Genomic DNA, 22,550 nt, shown 5'->3' on the forward strand with positions numbered 1-22,550 from the left:
GAGAAGTGCTGACCAAGTAAAGACTTTTTAAAATGTTGCTTAAAATGAACGTTTGCAAATAATTACCGCTAATTTTCTGAAAATTTTCGCTATCATATGCAATAACTTTATCCTCCGTTCCTCGTTTTTGGGTAAGAATTGCTCCAATGCATGTCAAAGAATTATCCGTAGATAATGTATATGGAACCCTGTCATTTGGACATCCTAAAATTGGGGCTTCCAAAAGCTTCTTCTTTAACTTGGTTACCGCACTTCTGCACTTTGTACTCCATTCAAAATTATTTGACATCAACTAAGTAGACTTCACTTCAGTAAACTGTAAAGAGGTTCTGCTGTTCTCTGAAGCCCGGAGTAATTTTTAGATGATAGCCCACAAGGCATAGAAAGACCCTGACGTCTTTCAGGGAGGATGGTTCTTTCGTTCTTTCGACCGCTCTTACTTTCTCTGGGTTGACCTCGACTCCGCTCTCGGATATAAAGTGCCCCAAGAAGCTGACACATTTTTGGAAAAAAATACTTTTTGATTCCTTTGTCTTTAATCCATTCTCCGCTACACGTTTCAAAACCAGTTCTAATCGTTTCAGATGTTCGTCGAAACTTCTTCCGAACACGACAACGTCATGTAGATACAATAGAACCATATCGTGAAAGAGGCCAGCTAAAATTACTTCCATTAGGTTTTCAAAAGCTCCCGGTGCAGACGCTAGTTCCATAGGAGGCCTTTTTCACTTATACAGGCCCAGAGGCGTTATATAAGCTGTTAAATTCTGACTCCTTTCCTCGAGTGCCATCTGAAAGTATCCCGACAAGAGATCTATGTCCGAGAAGTACATGCTTCCCTCCAGTGAATCAATGACCTCATTAATTCATGATGAAGGCCAGCATGTCTTCTCTATTTGTCTGTCCAGACCATGATAGTCTACAACCAAGCGATAGGTTCTATCCTTTTCTGGTGCAAGTAATGATGGTGCTGCCCAATTGGAATTTGTTGGTTCGACAAAAAGTCGTCTCGTTCCAAGTCTTCAGCAATTTTTTATGACTTTTTCCTCTCAACGCTCATGCTGCCGTATGTATGGCACAGCATCTTCTTTTAATTAAATTTTATGATAAATTTGGTCGCAAAACCCATAATATTTGATTTTCGCGAAAATATTACTTCTTATTTTGTGCAAAGTGATCTCACTTTTGTCATTTCCTCATAAGACAAACTCACTGAACTTGCGTTCACTTGCTTCTAAAAAAATTTATATCTGTATTTTGTATCATTGTAAGGGTTATTTTATTGTATTCTTAAAATTTATTCAATGTTTTCTGCACATGCGATTCTCGGATTTTTGTAAATTTTATTTGGTTCTAGTGTAGGGCTGAGAACTTGAAGCCATACGACATCATCAACCATGTCAATCAGCAATCTCGCTATTATTAAATGTGATTTGTATTCAAACTCTTTCATGGGCTCTACCAGAATTTATGTTTGCTGTGTTATGTTAACTTCTTCATCGAGATTTTTGCATTTAAGGAAACCTTCGCAGCGACGAGGTAAATCTTGGTCCTCTGCAGCAATTAAAAACCGATTCTTATTACTTTGTTGTGATGGGGACAATCGTAATGTTTTCCCAATTTTCCAGCACAAGGATTCGTTTTTTCTAGTTATTAAAATACAGTCAAAAAAATATAAAAACTCCATGCCCAATAAACAAGGCATTATATCAATTTTGGTCACTAGAAACTCAACTAGTATCTCAGATGTAAATTTTTGAAGTTGGACTTGAATACCTGTTGACTCCTTTACGGGCATTTTTCCATTGTTGGCGGCTATTAAATTTTTATTGCACCTTCTGATCTGGCTCGGTGCTCCCAGTTGCTGGTAGAGTATGTTGTTTAAAAGATTAACACTTCTTCCGCTATCAATAAAGGCCATTATCAGTTTGTCTTTTATCATTATTTTGGCAAACAGGGCCTCCACTGGGCTGTTTCCGCCATGCAAAGTCTACGTAGCTAGCTGAAAATGAAACCCTGCCATCTTCAGCTAGTTCTCGTTTAAATACGGGAAATACTGTTTGAAACGATTTGGACTACCAAATTTGATACTTTTCTTGCATTCCTTAGATGCATGATTTCGCTGACCGCAACGGCAACATTTCTCTCTCTCAAAACTCACCGCTGTCTTTGACTACTCGGCACGACTCTCGTGCGACCAATCTCGGTTTCTGTCCTCGCCTCCTGTCGTTGGTGATCGTGCTCTACTGTCGTAATTGGTTCATCTATTATCAGCGCTGCTTCTGTTATAGCTATTATAGTTTCTATTAATATCCCTGATTTCTCTTAAACTTCGCTCACTTCCGCGCAAAAATTTTTGGCCTCGCTCCTTGCGATAAAAATTTTTGATTTTTTTGCCTATTAGCTTGGTTAGTCTGCAATTTTTGCAGTAAATCATTAATGGAATTAAGTAGCTGAGTATTTTCATTCGACTGGATGGTAGAAACCCGCGCTTCATTATCCTCCTCCTCAATTCTCGTGACTGCTTCAATACTGTAATATCCGTGCACTGTTTACGGTTACGGTGTGGGTTGGATGTTATTCTTAAGCACTTTAAACCTCGGAGATACTGAGGAAATTTTTCCAAGTTTCAGACTTGAATTTAATTGAACAGATGTATATGCACAATCAGTTTAATACAAAGTTAGAACTATTGCTTGTAAATTTAGAAGTTTTGTGAAGATGAGAAATGTAAAGCAATTAAAGGGAGGCAGCTCGATTGTGTAAGGTTTCGTTTTTAATATGTTCTTTGGTTTCAGTCCTATCAATGTTTAGTTAATCTTAGGTTATTTTTACCCATTTTCGTTAATCTCTATGGGATTTTCTCATAGTTATTTTCTACCGCACGGGTCCCTGTTAGTTAAATTAACAGGTAACAGGTTTACCTGCTTGACGAATCCCGTCATGAACAAACATTCCTTGACGTGTCCCGTCAAGATGAGATTCCATGATGATTCCCATCATTATTTATGATGCTTTCTCTATATTGTTAAAATCCGGTTTACTATTAGTAACCATCTCTTTTTGTTCTACTATTTGTTTTGTGAAAATTTCGAATTATGCGTTTAATATGTAATTTATGAGCATGTCATACATTATGGTTCACTATACTGCCTCCCTCTTAGAAAAATGTGAGTGTTCCACTCACTCACACAGCAAGAATTTCAAATGTCCATTTTCGAGTTCATATATTCTTGTGCTTTTTCAATGCCGTACTTGTCATAGATATTACGGGCCTCCTCGTCTTCCATAATTTTCTTTGCTTGAAGAATGATTTCGAACATGTCCTCACGACCACCCTTGTCCGGATGACAAAGCATTGCCAACGTTTTGAAATGTTTCTGGATAATACTGGTTGTGGCCCCCTGTGGCAGGAAGAGAAATTCATAAAAGTTTGGAGGTCGACTGAACGGGCTCTGCGCGTTGATCGCCTCCAGCCTCCTCTGTATGACCTTCTTTGAGGTTTGCTCTGTTTTTACTCTACCCCCTAGCTTTCTATAGCTTTCTACTGTCTATCTCGGCATTCTCCAACTCCCGAGTTAAGCACTCCCGCTCTTCCACCAGAGCGATACATTCCCTTGTTTTTGTTTCGGCTACATTTGTAACCTCCTCCAACTCTTTCTTCAATGTTTCCACCTGCCTCCTGCAGGAATCCCGCTGATTCCCAGCGTATTCAAGTTGCCGCTTGGTCTCCAGCAATTGATCACCTAATCTTTGACTTTCAACTTTTAACTGCCGGAGCTCCTCTTCAAGCCGAGCCCCGGCTGTTCCCAGCATTTCGCTGTTGTCAATCTTCTTTTGCTGTTCCTCGATTCTGTGTTGCATCTTACTTACCTCCCCAACGCTAATTGCGGCTCTATCCACTATATTGGGTGGTTGCAGCTGCGTCAGTGGCACCACGTACCTTTTGTTTGAAGTTACTCCAACAATCCGATACACTTGGTGCCTGACTATCGACCTAACCTCGAACAACTCGGGTAGATAGTAGCAGTAATCACCAACTTTTGGTTCTGCCATTCCTACATATCATACATGTAAATTATTCTTATTTATCAATCTCAATTTCTGCTATATCTGGTACAGATTTTGTCTGTTTTGCTTTTATAACTACGATGTTTGTTTCACCATCACACCGTTCGACTGTCCTTTTTCTTATCACTTTTTGTTCCTTTGTACGTTGTTTTAGATGATGAAAATAACCTAGTTCCCCCATTGGGTTAACGGGTTGCAGTGCAATTACAGGATTGGTGCCACTGCGTAGCATATCGATTGAAAGAAACACGCGTACCAAACAAAATATGATTTTAGATCCAATAAAAATAGTCATCAAACTGATGGTTATTTCCCTGGCCACATGCCAGATTTGTTTCAATTCTTTACCCAAGTATTCAAAAATCAGAAATTCATGCCAGTGATTTATGTATTTTGAGTCCGTGTTGAAATACTCTAGAGTCTCATGCTCATATAAACCTCCTTGTCCCAGGAAAACTTCTCTTCCTGTTATCGTCTTTCTTGAATGCCTTAACCTTTGGGCCCTTTTGCTAAGTTCCAGGTCCTTTTCATTGAAAATTCCTTCTATTGGCGCCGAAGTTGACCAATTGACGTTAACTCTATAATTAGGCATATCATTGGGTTTTTCAATTATTTGTATCCTTCGCCCATATGTTATCCATGACCCATTCTGCAATTCGAGAGCGTTCGGGTACATGGGATTGCAATTAATCAGTGTGAAATTTCTATAGAATACTCTAGAAATGGGGTCCATGTATCTAATTACTTCTGAAGTATTGTCAGAAAACACCCTAACTGGTACTTCCTCCGTACAAAACTGAATTTCGACAACATGTACGATTACTTTAGCGCACCTATGGACATAAAGTATTCCTCCCGCTCTTTCTGCGTGTGTACCCAGAGCGTTTTGTTGACTTAAGAAAATTTGGTGTGAACTTCCGTTAATTGATGTCGTTAGAATCATAAATCTGTGCAGTTTTTCTATGTGGCAATTTAATAACTCTATTTGTTTCAGGTTTTCAAACATGCCTCTAAATTCCCACACAAAAAATTGGTCGAGTTTTATGTCCCTGAGATCTGTCTCAGATATATCTGTTGTTGAAAAATTTTGTTCCGTGGCCGTCAACTTTTCCGTTGTAAAAAACAAATTTCTGTGGTTTGTTTCAAAAAGCAGAAAATTGTCTATATGTTTTGTCTTGTTTTTCAACTGGACAACTAAATTTCTTTTTTTGTCTAATTTGCTTGTCAAGTACTTTTTGTTTCCAGCGCGGACTATTTTTGCTGTTATCGAATCTGAAAATTTAACGATCGTTAAGATGTTTGGTTTTTTGTCTTGGTCAAACAGATTTTGTACTGAATCTATTTCAAATGTGTCTCCTTGATATAACAAGGTCTGCTCCTGCTTCAAAGGGATTTTAAAATATAACCATGTTCCTTCATTTGCTTCCCTAGTTTCAATGAACAAAGTCCCCATGAAAAATTCAGCATTTATCATGATGTTACTTTTCTGTGTTTCACCTTTTGGATTGATCCAATCCACGGGCTAAACATAATTCACTCCTTTCTCATCTCCGCCTTTCATGAAAGTTTTTGATATCTTCTGAACAAATTCAGCGTCGGTTCGGTCAACATTCATCTCGTTGAGGACTTCTTTGGGAGCATTGAATTCAAAATCACCAAGACCCGGTAACCGCGCTTTGTGTCCCTGCCATAGATTTTGACAGGCTGACTCTTTTATTGGGTAAAACGTTGGAATTATTTGTGATTTTTCGTTTAAGTAAGTTGCGTCGTCATACCAACTACTTTTTTTCAGCACAGTTACCGTATATGCAGCCCTGTACATGCAATATTTTAGTTTACTCATGCTGCTTTTGGCGTAGATCAGTCCTCCTTTGTCTACCTGCTCCTCATTTATATGTGACGTTTCACATTTTGTCGGTTCCGTCAATGCAAATTTGTGCGTCTGTAGAATGTTCTCAAAATCATACCCCACAATCTCCACGGATTGTGAAAAACCTAATATGCTAACCAACTGAAGAAGTTTCCAGTTCAGCTGCACGATCCAATGTGGGTTCCACGCCCTCTGCATTTTGTCGTATCACCTTTTTAAAAAAATACATCATTATCAAATTTTTCATCTGAATCGTTATCCTTGAATAAAAAATAGTCTTTCAGTTTCCGTGGTCTTGTTATTCCCGACGCACTTCTTGTCTGATATCGTCGTTCGGCGACATTTTGCGAAGTAGAAGCCAAGCTCGTATTTGGAAATTCTTCGCCTTCACTACTTTCGGATGTTGACACCAGACTATCCCGCCTCTGCTGTGTGGCTACTTTGGGCGCAGGTATCTTTGTGCTTCTGCTCGTATTTTTGGTGTTAGTATTTATTGATCCTCTTGTACTCCCACCCATAGGTGTTTGAAACGATTCGTCTTTGACTGTCTCATTGTGAGTTTCAGTATTAGGATTAATTTGACTAATATTTCCTTAAGGTAGAACTTCTCTTCTTTCGGTGTCATTCAGTTTTGGGGTTACCACTTCAATTTCCACAAAGTCATTGTCCTCCGTAAGGTTGTTTTGTGTTATTTTCGGTTCAATCTTTCCCTTCTTAGGTTCTTTTTTATCAGTGGTAGCACTTCTACTGTTAAAACGTTTGAGTCGATCGTAGTGGACCTTTTGTTGATTTTTTGTTTTCACATCCTCAATAACAAAGTTCAGATCGTTTATTATTTATGTATTACCTGCGGTCCGCTGTAAAAGGATTTAAATTTTTTTGTCTGGCCAGTTTTTATTGTGGGGTTGAACACCATTACTAAATCACCTACTTCATATTGTGGTCCAATTGTGCTGCGGTCATAGTAGGTTTTTTGTCTTTTTTGCTCCACATCCATGCTTTCCCGTACCAGCTCATGGCACGTTTGTAGTTCGTCTTTCAAGCAACCAACGTAATCACTCAAAGTTGGGTAGATTTTGGTTTGTATTGTTTGATACATGCAATCAATCGGCAGCGCGCATGATCGTCCAAAAAGGAGGTGAATGGGGCTATACTTCGTAACAGAGTGAATTGATGATCTGTACGCCATCATTACTAGCGGAAGGTAGTCGCTCCAGGTGTTGTGATGCTCACCCACGTATTTTGCAAGACTCTCTTCGACTGTGCGATTGGTGCGCTCTATCATTGCGTTTCCTTGAGGGTGATAAGCTGTGGTTGAAGTCCTGTTAATTCCCAGCTCTTTACACATGTTCTTGAAAAGATTCGACATAAAATTACTGCCCTTGTCGCTATGAAGATTTGCCGGACAACCAATCCTTGAAACCCATACGTTTACAAAGGCCTTAGCTACCGTTGAAGCTTCTTGGTTGCTCATGGGAATTGCTTTATACCATTTTGTAAACTGATCTCCAATTAACAGAATGTATTTGTTTCCGCTGGACTCGAGCAGAGGTCCCATAATGTCTAAGGCAACTTGCCAGAACGGATGACTTGGTTTTCACGTTGTCAGGCTGTGTTTGTGTTTCTGGTGTGGAGATTTCTTTTGACAGCATTCTTCGCAAGAACTTACCCACTCGTGGACATCTTTTTTCATCCCGAGCCAGTAGAATCGTTCTCGAACCCGATCAAATGTCTTGGACATACCAAAGTGTCCGCAATGTTCATGAAGGAAAGGTAGAATTTCTTTTAAAAGTGATCTCTGAATGACTATTTGTGTTAAGTTATTAAACTCGTCAATACGTTTCTGTCTCTTGATTAGATCATTTTCAATCCGTAAGTTTCTGAAATCAGTCCAAAGTTTCCACAGTGCCCTAGAGGCTCCTGCCATGTGTTTTCTTTGAGGGCGTTTCCCGTTCTCAATCCAATTTCTCAGTAAAATGAGGTCGGCTGCATTTTTCTGATGTTCAACTAGTTGTTCAACAGATTTCCCTAGTCCAATGGACCAGATATTTTTTTCTTCCGTATTTATTTGGTTCACTTGATCGCAGTCTTTGACTTGGTCTTCAGTCTGTGGAACTCTCGACAGACAATTCGCGTGAGGGATCTTTTTTCCCGCTTCGTGTTTGATTTCAAAGTCAAACTGTCCGAGCTTTTCTATCCATCGGGCCAATAATCCTTCTGGTTCCTTAAAACTATATAACCACGTGAGGGCCCTATGGTCAGTAACAATTAAAAATTTTTGTCCCAGAAGATAATTTCTGAAGTGCTGAGTAAAATAAACTATTGCAAAAAGTTCTCATTTTGTTGCAGAATAGTTTCGTTGACTTTTGCTGAGCGTTTTGCTTGCGTAAGCAATAACTCTTTCACCCCATTGTTGTCTTTGGGAAATAATTGCGCCAATGCCAAACAAAGAGGCGTCGGTGGTTAACGTATAAGGATCCGTGTCATTCGAATAACCCAAAATTGGTGCTTTCTGTAAAGCTTGTTTTAGTTGTTCAACTGCTGATTCACATTCCTTGCTCCAAGTAAAGCGTTCTTTTTTGTTTAATAGCTTATAAAGTGGCTCTGCTATTTTTCCGAAATCTTGTATGAATCTTCTGTAAAATTCTACTAGTCCTAATATAGCTCTCAATTCTTTTATTGTTCGTGGGCTTTTCATTTTACTGACTGCCGCTACTTTCTCCGGATCCACTTCTACGCCTTTATTTGATACAATGTGTCCCAGGAAATGAATTTTTTTCCTGAAAAAACCTGCATTTTGAGCCTTTTATTTTCAATCCAGCGTCTTTAAGTCGCCCAAGTACGAGATCTAGGCGGTTGAGATGCTCCTCAAAGGATCTACCGAAGATGATTATGTCATCCAGGTATACTATAGCCACTTCATAGGAGAGTCCCGACATGATCAATTCCATTAAATTTTGGAAGGCTCCTGGCGCTGACGCCAAACCGATGGGTAGTCTCTTCCATTTGTAGAGTCCCATTGGAATTACAAAAGCTGTCACGTTCTGTGACTCTTCATCGAGTGCCATTTGAAAATATCCCGATGTCAAATCGATATTGGAAAAGTAACAATTTCCGTCTAGAGAATCAATAACGTCATTTATTCAGGGTAGCGGCGAACTGGTATTCTTGATTTGTTTATTCAAACCTCTGTAATCTACAACTAATCTGTAGCTGCCATCTTTCTTCTTCACCAATATTGATAGTGCTGCCCAATACGAATGGGTTGGTTCAATTAATTTTGCATCCTCTAGATCTTCGACAATTTTTTTCCTTGCTTTTCTTTTATCAAAACTCATACTGCAATAACTTCTTCTGAACGGCTGTGCATCTTTGTTGAGTTTAATCTGGTGTTTAATTTTGTCACAATATCCTAAGTCATTTGAGTTTCGTGAATTTCTGTACTTTCTCTTATCATTTTGTTTATTTCTTCTCTGGTCATTTAGTTTAGAACCTTCCAAGTTTGCGTGTTTTCCCATTTGAAAAGTTTCCAATGTTTTTGGCTTATTTTGATTTGTGAAAATTCCATTCACAACTAAGTTCTGTTTGTTTTCAAAGTAAATTCCCACTTTAGTGCTTTTATACACGGTTACTGGTGCGTCCGTTAGATTTAACAATTTTATCAAACTCCAACCATTTTCCATTGATATCATACAGGCGGCTAAAAACAATCCAGTCTTTAATTCAAAATCTTCAATTGCTTCCACTAATCCTTCCACTCCCGGAATTTCTTCTCCGTTTTCATCAGCTGATCTAATTTTCATTAGACTTTCGTTTTTACACTGTATATAAGTGTTTTGCCCCGCAATTGCAAAAACTTGAAAACCTTGCGTTTTCTCTGTGGTGAGCGGTATTGAAATTTTAAAGTGACTGCTATATAGTTTTTCTTCGTGTAAGTTCAATACACATTTATTGGTTTTCAGGAAATCAATTCCCAGCAGACATTCTATACCTTTGTCTGCCGTTATTACAAACTCTTGTTCGACCTCCGGTAGTCTTGGTTGCAACTGTTTCAAAAGCGTTACTCTGCCTATTATTTTGACAGCTGAGTTATTGGCTGTTAACACTCGTTTTGTGTATGTTTGTACAATTCCCGGTTTTCCCAGTTTTTCGTATGTGGACCAGCTCAAAAGCGATATACTACTTCCACTGTCTAATAATCCAACGCATCTGTTCCCATGAAGTATGATTTCTGCGTTTAGACATTTAATTGTGTTTGTCGAACAAACTCTAATGACATTGCATTTCTCGGTCGGTGGTTTTCTTTTTAAAAGGGCAGTTTCTTTTCAATTGTTGGGAACTTCCACATAGGAAACAATTTCGACAATTCTTCGAAAGGTGTCCTTCTTGTCCACAGGCTCTGCACTTGAAACTCTGTCGTTCCTCCTAGACGGTTCCTCTCTTCCAAAAGATCTGTCTCGGTGACTAGGTCCTGGCGTTGGAAATCGCCGCTGATCGTTAAACCCACGATCTTGTTGCTGTCCTCTGTCACTTTTGTCGTCACCCCAACGTCCCCGGGAACCGCTTCGCTCCCTAGATTGATTTCGACGGTTTTCTCGCTATTTGTCATCTACTGACAATTGGTTCACAAGCTTGGTGACTGCCTCCACTAAATCTTTTGTTTCATCTCGTCTAATTACCGCAACTTTTGGTGTTTGCTCTTCCTCCTCTATTCTTGTTACAGCTTCCAGATGCAATGCTCTTTCCAAAACTGTTTCAATTTTCATATCCTTGTCGCCGATTTGCTTTCTGAGATCTAACCTCACCTGACTATGGTTGATTCCTTCTAGAAATCCTCTCAGAACGAGATGGTCTCTAATGTCTTGCGACTCCGTTGGGTAAGCTTCCAAGGCCAACTGCTATAAATCTCCCAGAAAATCTGTCAGTTTTTCTCCTGGTTGATGTACGCGGCGAGCTAGCCGTCCCCGGAAAACGACCGGGTTTTCGCTGTAGTGTTCTCGAAAAGCTTTAACGCATTCATCATAATTTTCTCGTGTAGCTTGCGTTAGAGTGCGATAGAACTCTATGGCAGATTTTTGTAGCCTAAGTGCAAAGTAATGCGGCCGTTCATCAACTTCGCGAGCCGAATCTCCTTCAGTTCTTCTCCAATTTTGTAGTTCCGCTAATAGCTCAAAATGCGTCACGTAACTTTCCAAGTCGTTTGAACCGGTAAATGCTTCCGGTAATAGCATTCTAGAGGTTGAGCCCGTTGCCATTTTATTGTTCCCCTACTTGTATCGTGCCCTTTTAAAACTTTGTTAAGTTGTTGAAATTAATAGTTTCTACAAAACAATTATCAAGTAGATTATCACTGGAAGGTGTTTTCTATTTTTATCTTTTAATTTCTATAGCACTCTCTTTTTTTTATTGTTAAAAAAAGCTTTTTTATAAAAATTTAACGCTTATTTCAATACGGTATTTCTTTTTTTACTTATTTAATTACTTTTTTTTTTATTTTTAACGAAGTTTTAGTTTACAGTCTTATAGACGACTGTCCCACCTAATTTCTCTTTTTTTTATTTTAATATGTTTTTGTTTGTTTTCAGAGTAAATTCCCACTTTAGTGCGTTTATACACGGTTACTGGTGCGTCCGTTAGATTTAACACTTTTATCAAACTCCAACCATCTTCCATTGATATCATACAGGCGGCTAAAAACAATCCAGTCTTTAATTCAAAATCTTCAATTGCTTCCACTAATCCTTCCACTCCCGGAATTTCTTCTCCGTTTTCATCAGCTAATCTAATTTTCATTAGACTTTCGTTTTTACTCTACATATAAGTGTTTTGTCCCGCAATTGCAAAAACTTGAACACCTTGCGTTTTCTGTGTGGTGAGCGGTATTGAAATTTTAAAGTGACTGCTATATAGTTTTTCTTCGTGTAAGTTCAATACACATTTATTGGTTTTCAGGAAATCAATTCCCAGCAGACATTCTATACCTTCGTCTGCCGTTATTACAAACTCTTGTTCGACCTCCGGTAGTCTTGGTTGCAACTGTACCAAAAACGTTACTCTGCCTATTATTTTGACAGCTGAGTTATTGGCTGTTAACACTCGTTTTGTGTATGTTTGTACAATTCCCGGTTTTCCCAATTTTTCGTATGTGGACCAACCCAAAAGCGATATACTACTTGCACTGTCTATTAATCCAACGCATCTGTTCCCATGAAGTATGATTTCTGCGTTTAGACATTTAATTGTGTTTGTCGAGCAAACTCTAATGACATTGCAGTTCTCGGTGGTTTTCTTTTTAAAAGGGCAGTTTCTTTTCAATTGTTGGGAACTTCCACATAGGAAACAATTTCGACAATTCATCGAAAGGTGTCCTTCTTGTCCACAGGCTCTGCACTTGAAACTCTGCCTGTCGTTCCTCCTAGACGGTTCCTCTCTTCCAAAAGGTCTGTCTCGGTGACTAGGTCCTGGCGTTGGAAATCGCCGCCGATCGTTAAACCCACGATCTTGTTGCTGTCCTCTGTCACGTTTGTCGTCACCCCAACGTCCCCGGGAACCGCTTTGCTCCCTAGATTGATTTCGACGGTTTTCTCGCTGTTTGTCATCTACTGACAATTGGTTCACAAGCTTGGTGACTGCCTCCACTAAATCTTTTGTTTCATCTCGTCTAATTACCGCAACTTTTGGTGTTTGCTCTTCCTCCTCTATTCTTGTTACAGCTTCCAGATGCAATGCTTTTTCCAAAACTGTTTCAATTTTCATATCCTTGTCGCCGATTTGCTTTCTGAGATCTAACCTCACCTGACTTTGGTTGATTCCTTCTAGAAATCCTCTCAGAACGAGATGGTCTCTAATGTCTTGCGACTCCGTTGGGTAAGCTTCCAAAGCCAACTGCTTTAAATCTCCCAGAAAATCTGTCAGTTTTTATCTTGGTTGCTGTACGCGGCGAGCTAGCCGTCCCCGGAAAACGACCGTGTTTTCGCTGTAGTGTTCTCGAAAAGCTTTAACGCATTCATCATAATTTTCTCGTGTAGCTTGCGTTAGAGTGCGATAGAACTCTATGGCAGATTTTTGTAGCCTAAGTGCAAAGTAATGCGGCCGTTCATCAACTTCGCGAGCCGGATCTCCTTCAGTTCTTCTCCACTTTTGTAGTTCCGCTAATAGCTCAAAATGCGTCACGTAACTTTCCAAGTCGTTTGAACCGGTAAATGCTTCCGGTAATAGCATTCTAGAGGTTGAGCCCGTTGCCATTTTATTGTTCCCCTACTTGTATCGTGCCCTTTTAAAACTTTGTTAAGTTGTTGAAATTAATAGTTTCTACAAAACAATTATCAAGTAGATTGTCACTGGAAGGTGTTTTCTACTTTTATCTTTTAATTTCTATAGCACTCTCTTTTTTTTAATGTTTTAAAAAATGCTTTTTTATAGAAATCTAACGCTTATTTCAATACGGTATTTCTTTTTTTACTTATTTATTTACTTTTCTTTATTTTTAAGGAAGTTTTAGTTTACAGTCTTATAGACGACTGTCCCACCTAATTTCTCTTTTTTTTATTTTAATATGTTTTTGTCTGAATTTCGATTTTCTTTTTTTTGATGTTTTTAATATATTTTCTTTTCTATTTACGGCAAGGATGATATTAGGTGCTTTAGTTTTCTTTTCTTATTCTGCTTATTGTTACCTGATCAACTTTTTTCGCTTTATTTTCTCTTTTTTGAATGGTAGTTTTGCAAAGTCAATATACAACTTTCAGCAACTGTTTCAATTGATTTAACAACGCGACTATCCCGCACTGTTTTTTTCCGATGGTTATGCCACTCGTTTTCTAAAAGTCAATTTAGTAACTAAGGTCAAAAGAAAAAAATATTTCCTAGACTAATAAGAATTACGCAGTGGCGATCAGTTTAAAATACGAACGACAAAAACAAGAAGAACTCTTTATTTCTACTCACTTGGTATGATGCGGTCTTTCCTTACAGGGAACTTTCTGTCTTCACCAACGAGTAAAAGATAGCACCACGCGAGTAATTTCTCACTTGTTTTCCTGCGACTGATGTCCTGTGGCTGATGTCCTCCGCTGTGGCTTCTGCAATTGATTCCCACAAAAGTTGATGGAAATTGTTGGTAATTGAAGATTTGTTATCCCAAATCTTTGTGTTTGTTCCGAGAATAATTCGATTCTCGGAGTTTTTGGGGTTAAAGTGCTTTTCATTTGCGTCTCCCTGCCGACAAATTTGTTAAAGATTTTAAAATGTTAACTTTCCTTTAAATCTCTGTCGCCAGTGTAATATCCGTGCACTGTTTACGGTTACGGTGTGGGTTGGATGTTATTCCTAAGCACTTTAAACCTCGGAGATGATGAGGAAAATTTTCCAAGTTTCAGACTTGAATTTAATTGAACAGATGTATATGCACAATCAGTTTAATACAAAGTTAGAACTATTGCTTGTAAATTTAGAAGTTTTGTGAAGATGAGAAATGTAAAGCAATTAAAGGGAGGCAGCTCGATTGTGTAAAGTTTTGTTTTTAATATGTTCTTTGGTTTCAGTCCTATCAATGGTTAGTTAATTTTAGGTTATTTTTACCCATTTTCGTTAATCTCTATGGGATTTTCTCATAGTTATTTTCTACCGCACGGGTCCCTGTTAGTTAAATTAACAGATAACAGGTTTACCTTCTTGACGAATCCCGTCATGAACAAACATTCCTTGACGTGTCCCGTCAAGATGAGATTCCATGATGATTCCCATCATTACTTATGATGCTTTCTCTATATTGTTAAAATCCGGTTTACTATTAGTAACCATCTCTTTTTGTTCTACTATTTGTTTTGTGAAAATTTCGAATTATACGTATAATATGCAATTTATGAGCATGACATACATTATGAATCACTATAAAACGTAGTGCTCTCTCTAAATCTTTGTCTAACTTCATATCCGCGTCACAAGTTCTTTCTCAGATCGAGTCGCACCTGACTGTTTTCTATGCCTTCGAGGAATCCCCTCAAAATTAGGTGTTCTCTTGTCTCGAGGTTCAATTGTATATTTTAAGTCAAATTATGTCGATTTCAAATACGCTTGATTTTGAACGCTATTTTGTTATCGAAAAGAACATTTAAAATACACTATTCAAAATTTTAGGGATTACTCACTTGAAAGCTGAAAGATGGCAGTGTTCCTTATCGAATCCCGACAGCAGTTCAAAATCCCTCTTTCGTGTCGTGATGCTAAATCGTCAGACTCGTGTCGAAGGGTTTTAGAAATCAGTACAACGCTCAATATTATTGGGTGGTGGTTTTCTATTTGATTTTAATCCATGTCGCCACTAGAGTATCCGCCCGTGCGCAATAAGCTACGTCTTTGGCTAATTGAGCGTGGTACTTGTTTAAAATGCAAAGTTAGAAGCTAAATTATTAAGTAGATCAATGTGAAAAATAGTCGGTGTAAATAAGTTAAGTTTTAATGGAGTGGTTAGCTCTGATGGTCGGTTTGGTGTTCAATAAATTAATTTAACCCTCGCTTTGATCGGCACCCAATATCAGTTCTATCATCGTGGTAACTTAACCAGGTTAACAAAGATATGTCAGATTCGTTGATTTGGCTCGAAGCCCGAGCTTTGTCTAATCAAAGGTCTACTTTCTTTTCTGACACCTATCAGCCTTATGTCAGCCATAAATGAGGTAATAAATTTTTAACTAAATTTTTAACCTTTAATCCCAAGGTTTTTAGTACATCTTTTTGATACACGTGGGACACGCACATAGCTTTGGTGGTCATGAGTTTCTCTGCGACAGGCATCGAGAATTTTCCATTCAATGCTCTTTGTGGAGCGACAACATTCAGCAAGGTGTTGATCCACCTGTGAAGCATCTTGATGTTCTGAATTTTGTCGTTATTTATGATATCAACGGTAGCATTTTGAGGCTCTGATTTTGTTTTCATTGAGCTTATCTGCCGGTTCTTATCTAAAGTCTGGTTCACTATTTTTGAAGCTCATTAATCTGGTTACTGATTTTTGGTCCAGCATGTCTTGTTCTCTTCAAGGGCATGATCGGAGGCCAACCAACTAGTTGTTGCGTTAAAAAACCTGTGAACCGTCACTTGAACTACGTTTTTCTTATTCTGAAGTGGTGCACAGCTGAAAAAATTAAGTAATATGCTTGTTTGAATTGGCTTTTGATACCAATGGCAGGTAAATACACTTTTAAATACTCTTTAAATAATACGGGGCGGTTTTTCTGCAGCGCCAATGGGTCTAACGCCAGGATGTTTGCTGAGTGGTATCGGAACTTGGTTGTTGATAAGAATTTAGCAATGTTCTTTTTCATGCACTCCAGGAAGTTTTTCTATACAAGTTTAAAAGATAAGATGAGGATGTTGTATGAAGATTATCACAAGTTGCGTGCATCTCGCTGTGCCTTTGTGTCAATTTTTTATAATTAGTCCTTGACAACTCTAATGAAACATTTTGCTATTATGCTACCCTCTTTGTTCACATTTGTTGTTTCAAGCGCTCTTAACAGCATTTCATTTTTAATCCATTATTTATAAATTGCCATTGATTCAGCTTTCATTTAACATTTTAGTTTTTAAATGGGTCGGTGAGATAATGCTGTCAAGTTTTGTAGCTGACGAGGCCTATCAACATGATCAATCTTCGCTTAAGCAGCAAAGAAACTGATGAAAGTTTCCGACTTGCAGATGAGGTACGTCACTATTTATTAAAGTTTTACTGCGGCTTCCGTTTTAAAGCACAAACTAGGGTATTAATCGAAACTGTTTTTCAGGTGCAGAAAACTTGCTTTTAGTTGGTTAAATTTTATAGGAGAGGTTCAACAATTGAACGAGCTAAACTGACATCGCCTTAAATGCTATTTCAATAATGTAGATAAGAAATGCCTGAATTGATTTCTTGGATCTATTCTGTACCCCCCCCCCCCCCAGCTTAGTGGGAATATTTTTTTGATAGGCGCGCGTGCATTATTCTTACATAGTAAAGTGCTATGTAACAACACATAATTTGTAACTGGGGGTCGTAAAAACACTGGGTTGGGGGACAGAATAGATCCGATTTCCGTTACCACGTGTAATGCCTACTACTATACCTTAAAAATCGAGTTTTAAATTTCATGTGGAAGTTTGTAAACGTCGACGAAAATAACATCTGTAGCTGGCATCTATGCTGTGACTGTCAGATCTGCAGAAATAATAGGACAAATTTCTAAGACGACGACTGGGACGAAAATCCCTTCAGTGAAAACTGTAAATCCCCAACAACAACTATAGAAACAAATGTTATTACGTTCTTAACTGAAAAACAGAATCCGAAATTTGGTTCATTTGAGTTACGGAGCTGAGTAAATTTGCTATCCATGGGATCCCAGTTAATTGCCTCATTCAAGTTGTCCGTACAAAAGCATGACATCGGTTGCTAATAAATTAATCTTTTTTGATGTCATAGAGGCGACTTTCTACCTTTCTGTATAATGTGGTGGTAAATAGTTTTTTCAATTTTTGATGAAACCAGGGACAGCCGTGGTGGTCCCTTTATGTTGATTCTTGGAGCAAGTTCATTGCATCGTGCAATCAGAACCCTGAAGAAACACCAACAGAAGAGACTTCATGGTTCAGTGATCACAGTACCTGGCCTCAGCTTCAACTTGAATGCACACAACTTTCGGAAAACCGCCCAATATTATCTCTACAAGTATCCCAACGAAAGTATAGTGGTTTGGCATGATGTTGTGAATAACTCCCTATCTCAACACGAGTAATGGATACACCCAACTGAGTGAGAACCAACTTGAATCAGTGCTATCGCGGTTTTCAAACAGAATCAAATCTATCATTTACTGTCAACGAAGAAAACTTCCTGACGTATTTCAAACACTAAAGAAAACGAAATTGCCAGTGGTCTCGATAATTCGAGACATATTGTCACGAAAGAAAGCCAAAGATTCCAAGTTTGTACGAAGATATTTTCGACTACATCAGCCAGCAAATACAGAACTGAAGACTTTCTTTATTGTGAAGACATAAGGGAAGTGCTAAATCGATTATCCAAAAGAAAAGACCCCCTCGACTATCAAAGGCTAGACGGAACAAACTAAAGGAACAAAACCGAAATCAATTGCAACTCGAAGATATGTACGAGCCTTTTTCTGACTCCGAACTATCTGACATATCTGAAGATGAACTATTCTTTGATTAACATTTTTGCTATCTGAATCCTTGTTTAAGTACGAGGGTTTGGTGTGCAAGTTTATTTCTTCTCAGTTTCAAGTTCTGTCTTTATGATGCGTTCTCAACTTGAGTTCAATATCTGATATCTTTTTGCCCCGAAGCTTGTTTCCCCCTAGTCTTTTTGTACTGAGACCTCTTTTCCGTACAAGGGCTCTAGTACATAGCACCTCCATCTTTTTGTACTGAGACCTCGTTTTTGTACAAGGGCTCACGTACATAGCATTCCCCTTGTGTCTTTTTGTGCTGAGACCTAGTTTTTGTACCAGGGCTCAAGTACATAACATTCCCCTTGTGTCTTTTTGTGCTGAGACCTAGTTTTTGTACCAGGGCTCAAGTACAAGTACATTCCATTCCCAGTTCATTCCATTCTCAATTCCTTTCACATCATTCATAATGCATAAAACGCGCCTAAAATCTGCCTCAGAAACTCAAGGCAAATGCAAAACATGCAAAACTGACATTTCTTCAAGTGAAGAAGGCTTCCGTTGTCGCGTGTGATTGCATTCTTCATCTGACTACAAGTTGCACGGGTTTTTCTGAAACAGCAATAGCTGGTCTCAAGGAACTTGGAAAAAATGTTCTGCATGTGTGCAATAGGTGTGTAGAGAGGAATAGTCACGAAGAACTTCTGAACTTGTCGGAGAACAAAGAGAAACATCAGCGACAGGAATCAGCTTTAAGTTCAATCCAAGCAGAGATAAGCGAAATCAAAAAAGCTGTAGAGCAGCTTAAGGTCTCCGCCCAGGAAAAGGGAAAAGCCGCAGCAGCCACCACCTAAACCCAAGGTTGCGGACCCACCACCAAAAAACATCGAATTGGATGGTATAAGGCTCCAAGGAATCCCAGAATCAGAAGACAAAACCCCCCGTCAGAGATACGAGCATGATAAGCGAGCTGTAAACTTGATGTTGCAGCACCTTAACATAAACACGGAAATAACAGATATCAGAAGAATGGGAGTTTTTCAAGCAGGCAGAGCGAGAACAATTGTCTTCAAAGTTGCAACCAAATGGGACAAACGGCTTATCCTCTCCTCTGTCGCAAAGCTGAAAATGTACGAAGAGAAGGTTTTTCTGAGCAGAGAGTTACCACCAAATGAGGCGAAATTAGAGTCCCAGTATTTAAAGAAGCGTAAGGAATTAATCGACTCAGGAGTAGACAGGAAAAGTCTGAGAATGAAAGATGGCAAACTCCAACTGAAAAACGGTGATGACTGGCAAAACGTACAACTGCAAGCGGATTGCAGCTGACTAGATAGTAGCCCAAAGATAAGCGTAATTCGTCTCCTTCAATACAATGTTAGGAGCATCCTCGATTTCAGTCGCCGCCTGAGTTTTGCAAATCTTCTCTTGAAGCTTGATTACGACATCCTTTGCCTCACTGAAACTTGGCTCACTAACTGCATTCCTGATTCCAGTCTTTTTCTGAACAACTATGATGTGTATCGAAACAACCGAGAGGCCACTGGTGGGTCTTCAAAACATGGAGGCGCTCTAATCGCTATAAAACATTCAGTTCGGCACCAGAGACTGCAATTGCCACTGAACATTCCAGACGTTGTCATGATAAAAGTTGAACTGGGCAGTTACAACTGTCTTCTATGTTGCATCTATAGTGCCCCTGGAGATAGTGTTTATACCCTCACATGTTCACAGCTGATAGAACTGCTGGCCCATTTGAATTTCACAGCGCCTCGAATTGGGTGCACTGCAATATTTGTAGTAGGAGACATCAATTTGTCGTCAACATCCTGGGGAACCATGTACTCCTCCGATCAGAAAGAAATGAGTGTTCTTGAATATCTATTTGAACACAATTTTACTCAACTCATATTGGGGAAAACAAGGCAATTAGACGTCTTTTTGACAAACAATCCTGACCCAGTTGTTAGTGTGTCAGTTGAGAACCAAGTCAAATCGGCTCACAGCTCAGACCACGATCCTTTTCTCATATCGCTCGAGTCCGGTTCTTCGGTTAGCTCAGCTGTCAAAATTCTGAATAAAGCAAGATTTTGCCGCGTTTTCACTAAAGCAAGGCGACTGGCAGGGTTTAAAGAAGTACCTAGCCACAAACCCTTTTGCGCCTTATTGCTTTAGCAATGTGAACCTAATGGTGGATCTTTGGTATGACTGGCTTTATCAAGCGATTGAAAAGTTCGTGCCTAAGAAAACGAAACATAGAATTAGCCTGCCTCCTTGGGTATCCAGCCAAAGCTTCCACCTAATGAAAATCAAACAGAGGCTTCGCAGGTGCTCACAAGAGAACCCGAAAATGATAGCCAAGCTGCGAGATATCTCAAATCAACTCGATAAAAGCTTGGATTGTGATCAATTACAGTTTGAAAAGTCAGTATTCGAGCACGGCGCTTTTTCGGAGATCCAAAAGTACCTTAAAAGCATCAAGAAGCCGCCTTCGATACCAAGTGTCTTACACCTGGACGACCTTTCCGCATCAACAGATCAAGAGAAAGCGGAACTGTTTAACACTTTCTTCCAAACAGTTTTTACCAAATCTGACTACAAAAGAAAACCTCTCACTTCCTTGCCCGCTCTTCAAAGCATTCACTTCGAAGAGTCAGAGATATGCGCGGTTCTGGAAAAACTGAAACCAGGCAAGGCCAAAGGGATGGATGGCTTAGGAAATCTCCCTTTGAAGGCATTGTCCAAAAGCCTTGCGAAGTCGCTAAAATTGCTTTTCAACACCATATCTAACAAGTCAACCTTTCCCGATCACTGGAGAAGAGGCGAAGTGGTTCCTATCTTCAAAGATGGTGACAAACAAAATGTCAAAAACTACCGTGGTGTTGTCTTGCTCGATTGTGTTTCAAAAGTGTTAGAGCGTCTTATTTTCGAAAAACTCTACCCCCGTGTTGAAAGTCTACTATCGGATGATCAGCATGGATTTCGGAAAGGCAGATCAACAACAACCCAAATGATCTGTTATCTCAACGAAGTGTTTGAAAATATCAACCAACTGACATTGTTGTCGCTGTATTTGGACTTCGAAAAGGCTTTTGACAAAGTCTGTCATGAGAAGCTGTTGGAGAAGTTGTTGATTCTGGGCTTTGGAGGACCCCTATTAGCACTCTTGGAAAGCTATCTGAACAACAGGTCGCAAAGGGTCCGCATCGGGAACTCCTACTCCTGGTATCTTGAAACATCAAGTGGAGTTCCACAGGGCTCAGTACTTGGACCGTTCTTCTTCATTCTTTTCATCAACGATCTCCCCAGTCAACTAATGTCGAAATCGTTTGGATATGCAGACGATTTTAAGATCATATCACAAAATGCAGTTACTCTCCAAATAGATGGACATAGACTCTGGAAATGGTGCTCAGAAAACCAAATGAGTCTGAATCTAAAAAAGTGCAACGTTGTTGCCTTCAAGGGGACTGCGTCAGTTGCACTGGGAGGGCATATTCTTAATACAGCGGCAGTGCAAAAAGACCTTGGAATACAGGTCTCCGAATCTCTTAGCTGGGCGTGTCATGTAGAGAAGCGAACCACCAAAGCTCTCAAGTGTTTCTACATGATCAAAAGAAGCACGCTCAACACTACAGCTTGGCAAACCAAAAAGCAATTTATCGTAGTTACATAGTACCTATTGTGTCATATGGAGCTATCCTATTCAAGGCTAGCAAAACCGATCTGCGAGTCATTGAAAACGTGCAGAAGAGAGCGGTTAAATGGATTTTCAATAAAAAAGACAATGACTACAAGACCAGCTTGCAAATCCTGAATCTTCTACCCCTCTCTCTTTATCACGAGCTGCATGTACTATTAACCTTCATATCCATCGTTAAGAACAAAATTGATGTTGAATGGAGGAACTACGTTAGCGTTGGGGAACAGCAAATTACCAGAGCTGGTCAAATCACTCAGTATAAATGCAAAGTTTACAAGTTGCAAAAGCAAGAAAGTGACTTCTGGTATAGGGCTGCCCACCTCCCAAATTTTTTCGGCCGGTATCTCTCAGGAGATGTGTGCGAAACACCGAATATCAAGGGGAAGCTTTCTGATGTTTACTCATTGTACTTCGATCAAAAATATGACTTCAACAATGTCTGCACTTGGAGGATTTTCTGCAACTGCTCAGACTGCAGAGACCTTAACAAACTGAATCTGTGACAGTAATTACCAAACAGGGAACTTATGAAACCCCTGGGACTGAATCCCTAAAGCCTTTATTATTATTATTATTATTATTATTATTATTATTATTATTATTATTATTATTATTATTATTATTATTATTATTATTATATATGAGTGCTTAAACTTTCTGTGCTGTTTGGGTGAAATTTTCTTTAACGCTGTCAAATGCTCACAATTATTGGATGATATTGAAGTCAATTTCAAAACAAATCTAT

The 22,550-nt window shown here is 39.1% G+C and overlaps 1 protein-coding gene across 1 annotated transcript in view; it reads left to right on the forward strand.

The window, feature by feature from the left end:
* LOC142340364 (uncharacterized) overlaps nucleotides 1-22,550 on the forward strand; it is a 269,135-nt gene that overhangs the window by 151,542 nt on the left and 95,043 nt on the right. The window contains exon 2 of the mRNA XM_075390938.1: nucleotides 16,522-16,644. Within this exon, the coding sequence (XP_075247053.1) occupies nucleotides 16,585-16,644 (60 nt within the window). The 5' untranslated portion in view covers nucleotides 16,522-16,584. The remainder of the gene's footprint in view (nucleotides 1-16,521; nucleotides 16,645-22,550) is intronic.

Source organism: Convolutriloba macropyga, chromosome 5 (assembly GCF_964194025.1).
Source record: "Convolutriloba macropyga chromosome 5, txConMacr16.3, whole genome shotgun sequence".
Lineage (NCBI taxonomy): Eukaryota > Metazoa > Xenacoelomorpha > Acoela > Convolutidae > Convolutriloba > Convolutriloba macropyga.